Source organism: Apteryx rowi, unplaced genomic scaffold (genome assembly GCF_003343035.1).
Source record: "Apteryx rowi isolate R43461 unplaced genomic scaffold, aptRow1 scaffold_2507, whole genome shotgun sequence".
Lineage (NCBI taxonomy): Eukaryota > Metazoa > Chordata > Aves > Apterygiformes > Apterygidae > Apteryx > Apteryx rowi.
Window position 1 is genome coordinate 1 of NW_020448872.1, and position 4,700 is coordinate 4,700.

General features: G+C 65.4%; 2 protein-coding genes across 2 annotated transcripts; one reads left to right on the forward strand and one right to left on the reverse strand.

The window, feature by feature from the left end:
- Nucleotides 1-18: 18 nt before the first annotated feature.
- On the reverse strand, nt 19-1,803 carry LOC112966632 (class II histocompatibility antigen, B-L beta chain-like; the record flags this gene model as incomplete). The annotated part of the gene is given in 6 exon segments (XM_026066955.1): nt 19-126; nt 249-359; nt 461-742; nt 1,093-1,362; nt 1,684-1,750; nt 1,753-1,803. Coding segments are annotated over 6 exon segments (874 nt in total), but the record flags the coding sequence as incomplete, so codon positions are not given.
- A 688-nt stretch (nt 1,804-2,491) lies between these two features.
- On the forward strand, nt 2,492-4,242 carry LOC112966631 (HLA class II histocompatibility antigen, DR alpha chain-like). Its single transcript, XM_026066954.1, is given in 4 exon segments — nt 2,492-2,516; nt 3,469-3,558; nt 3,561-3,764; nt 3,808-4,242. Coding segments are annotated over 4 exon segments (474 nt in total). The 3' UTR covers nt 3,963-4,242.
- The last annotated feature ends 458 nt before the right edge of the window (nt 4,243-4,700 follow it).

Here is a 4,700-nt window from a genome sequence, read left to right on the forward strand (position 1 = left end):
GGATCCGCTCTCTCCAGCCCTGGACGCGCAGCCCCCTCGCAGCAGGCTGCCACCGGCCCACGCAGGGCGAAGGCCAACAGGGGTGAGGGAGATGGGCCTTACCTGCGGGCTGGGCAACGGCGCGCCCTGAAACACAGAGAAATGACGTCAGCGGCGCAGCAGGGGCCATGGCCGGGGGCAGGACCGCAGCCCCGGCCCCGCGGCCAGCAGGGCTCCTCAACCCCCAGCCCCACACCCCAGCCGCTCACCTTTCTTATTGCGCAGGTAGAGGACCAGCCCCAGCGCCAGGAAGATGAGCCCCAGCACCAGGCCCCCCACCCCCGTCAGCATCTTGCTCCTGGCGGTGTCCGACTGGGCCCCTGCAGGGAGCAGAGCAGAGGGTGAGGGGGAGGGCACCCGCTCCCCGCCCACGCACGGCTGCACGGCTGCACGGCTGCAGGAGGAGGGCGCCGGGCCTTACCCCAGTGCTGGGTGAGCGGCTGCTGCAGGCTGGCGTGCTCCACCTGGCAGGTGTAGGTGTCCCCGCTCTGCGGCATGCTYTCCAGCATCACCAGCACCTGGTAGGTCCAGTCGCCGTTCTGGATCACGTCCGTGGCCACCACGCGCTCCGTCTCCTCCCGCCCGTTCTTGAACCACTTGACCTCGATCTCCGGCGGGTAAAAGCCCGTCACGTAGCAGAGCAGCCTGTCCGTTTGGGGCAGGGACCCCGACTGCATGGGGGACACCAGCACCTTGGGCTGAACTGCGGGAGAGCGAGAGAGCTGGAGTTAGCTGGGAGAGCGCAAGGGGCCACCTGGCACCGCTGCTCCTGGGACTCCTCCCGGCCCAGGGCTGGGTGTTGTGGTCCCCACGCAGGATGTGTCCAGGGAGGACGCAAGGGGCTCGTGTCCTCGTGGAAGTGTGCAGGGACCTCGCCCAGGCCCCTGCTGTGGGCACAACTAGGCACGAACACTCCCCTCCCACAATCCCAGCGGCCTGGCTCATCGCCATCCTCTGGGGACCCCCGTATACCCCCCCCCCCCGCCACCTGTGGTGTGGAGGGTGTGGGGGTGTCCCAGCCCCGCCAGACCCAGGGCTCTCCCGTGCACTCACCTTTCCTCTTCACGGTGAAAGGGGTGAACACCCCATAGTTGTGCCGGCAGTACGTGTCCACCTTAGCCCGTCTGTCCTCAATGAGGTCTGGCTGGCTGTTCCAGGACTTGGCACTTGGCTCACCCAGGGGGATGTCGGCCACGAAGACCCCCACGTCGCTGTCGAAGTGCACAAACTGCTGCCAGTTGTGGATGTACCTCTCCACAAACCTGACCTGCTCGGTGCCGTTGAGGTATTGACACTCGGCCCTATGCACCTCCTGGAAATACCCTGTTGTGCAGAGAGAGGCAGGTCACGGTGCCCCAGCTCTTCCTCCTCCCCAGGCACCCTCAGCCCCCATGCAGGGTGGGGGAAGGGGGGCAGAGCACAGCTCCCCAAGGCTGGGGAGGGCACAAGGGTGCCTCCAAGCCACCCCAAACCAACTGAGTCTTGCCCCACAGAGACACCTGCAGCCCCCTGACCCCAGGTTGCCGAGCAGAGATGACAGCAGATGCGGGGGCACCAGGGGGCTCTCCTGAACCCCAGCACCTCCACGGGGAGTCTGTGCCATCTGACCCCAACACCATCCCCCCGCCGGGGAGCTCGGCTCACCTGTCGTCTCCTTGCCATGAGCCCTGCGCACTCCCAGCACTGCCAGCACCACCAGCATCACTCCAGCCCAGCACCTCCTGGACCCTGCACGCGGCCGGTCCCCATGGCTGCTCCCAGAGGAGGCTGGAGAGGTGCTGGGACCCCGAGCGAGCCCAGCTCTGCCGCCTCGGGGTATCAGCCTGGACCCTGCCCAGCGCCGGGGCTGGGGGAGTCCCCAGCGAGGGCCAGTGAGCGTCGGGGCTGGGCAGCATCACCCATCACCAGGCAGAGCTGGGCCCCGCAGGGCTCCCGTCGACACTTGTCCCGGCGCCGGAGCAAGGCTCCTGTAGCGACCCAGCGAGGGACGCCAGGCCCAGCCAGCACCGCAGGGCTCCCTGCCCCATGGCTGCCCCTGCCCTTCCACCCCCAGAACCCTCTCGAGGGGACCCGCGGCCTGGGGGGACAGTGCTCCCCTGCGGGGTCTTGCTGGGGCGTCCGTCAGTCTATTTGCTCTGCAGGGCGCTCTGTGCTGCCACTCTGCCTGGGAACAGACGAGTCAGAGTGGGGGCTCCCTCCTATTGGCTGAGCACCGTGGTGGGGGGGCCCCATCCCCACACCATGGGGTCCCCAGCACGGGGCTCCTGCCCTGCCAGTGACACCTGCCCCTCGCCTCCTCCCGCTCTTGCTGCCCAGTGCCAGGAGAGGCCATGGCCGGATGACGGGGACAGGGCGTCCCTCTGGCCCTGCTGGCCATTCTGTGACATGGGGCACAGAGATGGGCCATTGGGCAGAGGGTTGGGACGTCAGGCCCAGAGCAGGGCCATGGGGCATGGAGCTTGGCCATCAGGCAGAAGGTTGGGACGTGGGATTCATGGAATGCACCCACGAGGGCTGAGGCAGCTGGCAAATGTCATTGCTAGGCCACTCTGCATCCTCTCTGAAAGGTCATGGAAAAGAGGAGAGGTGCCTGAAGCCTGGAAGAAAGCCAGTGTTACCCCACTCTTCCAAAAGGGCAAGAAGGAGCACCCAGGAAACTACTGGCCAGTCAGCCTCACCTCCAACCCTGCAAAGGTGATGCAGCAGCTCATCCTGGAGGCCATGTCCAAGCATGTGGAGGAAAAGAAGGTGATGAGCAGTAGTCAGCATGGCTTCGCCAAGGGGAAGGGGAAATCCTGCTTAACGAAGCTGACAGCCTTCTGGGATGGAATGAGTGTCTGGGGAGATGAGGGGAGAGCAGTGGCTGTTGTCTGCCTTGACTTCAGCAAGGCTTTCGACACTGCCTCCCACAACATCCTCCTAGGGAAGCTGAGGAAGAGAGGGCTAGATGAGTGGACAGTGAGGTGGATTGAGAAGTGGCTGAATGGCAGAGCTCCAAGGGTTGTGCTCAGCGGCACAGAGTCTAGTTGGAGGCCTGTAGCTAGCAGTGTCCCCCAGGGGTCAGGATTGGGCCCAGTCTTGTTCAACTTCTTCCTCAGTGACCTGGATGAAGGCACAGAGGGCACCCTCAGCAAGTTCGCTGATGACCGAAAACTGGCCTGAGAAGTGGCTGAATGGCAAAGCTCAGAGGAGTGGTCCATGCCTGCCCCACAAGTGACCAGAGCCACGGGGTACTGGCAGAGTTTATTAGGAAGAGCCGGAGCAGCCAAGAACCCAAACGGGGCTGCAGGGTCTCCCTGCGTGGGCAGTGGGCCACCCTGGGGCCTTCTCTATGGGAAGGCAACCCTGGTTCAGTCCCAGGCGCTGGGACATGTCTGAGCACCAGAGTGGGGCAGGGGCTGCGCTAACACCTTCCCCGTGTCCTCCCAGAGGTCCCTGAGGTGACAGTGTTCTCCGAGGACCCTGTGCAGCTGGTGGACCCCAACATGCTCATCTGCTACGTGGACAAGTTCTGGCCACCACGATCACCATCAAGTGGCTGAAGAACGGGCAGAAGGTGGTGGACGGCGTCGTTAAGACCGTTTTCTACCCACACCAGAACCACAGCTTCTGCAAGTTCTCCTACCTGCCCTTCATCCCCACCCAGGGCGACTCCTACGACTGCCGCATGGATCATTGGGGGCTGCCTGACACCTGGGTCCTTCCCCCCTTGCAGGCATCAAGGGGCTCAAGCCTCCTGCCCTCACTCCCGCCCTTGTTTCCCCACAGAGCCCCAGGTGCCCCTGCCCGTGTCCAAGAGCACCGAGACACTGATGTGTGCCCTGGGCCTGGCCGTGGGCATTGCGGGCATCATCGTGGGCACCGTCCTCATCATCAAGGCCGTGGAGATGAACAGCACCCGCAATGCGCGGGGCCCCTTTTGAGCGGGCAGAGCCCAGGTTGCCCTCATGGCCCTGTGGCCGGACCCCCTGCACCCGCTGCCAGCCCTCCCAGTCACGTGCCAGCTCCGGGCCCCACAGCCCAACCCTCTGCCCTATGGCCCAACTCCTTGCTCCACGTCCTGACCCTCTGCCCCATGGTCCAGCTCTGGGCTCCATGTGCACACCAGGAGTGCCACATCCCACCCCATGGACCAGCCTCGTGCCTCCCATCACCAGCCCCTCAGTCCAACTCCACCCTGCCAGGCCCTCCCCCTGCCCGACCCCCTGGCACCCCCACGGGTACGAGTGATCCTGCCGCCCGGGCTCTGCGAGCTTTCCAAGCAGCAGTAAAGGCGCTTGCCGCCAGCCCCGAGCCATGAAACCTGCCACTGGGAGGTTTGCTCCGTGCCGTGCTCCGCGCAGCGTCCTGTCATCGCGGGGACTGCGGGGGGGTGTGGGGGAGGCAGCAGGCGTGAGGTGGAGGGGGCAGGACACCTTGGTCTGTGATGGTTATGATGGGTGGGGCCAATGCCGCCTCGGGATCGTGGGGGTCCTGGTGAAGGGCACTGCAGCAGGCACTGGCACAACGGTCACTACCGGGCAGGGGGGTGGACATGGCGCCCCCACCCAGGGCCCTGCTCTCCACCAGCCCCGCTGGGGTCAGGCACCGGGAGGGCAACGGGGACCCCTGTGACCCTCCACCCCGGCTCCTTCTCCTTCCCCATCCCTGAGCCAGCCTGG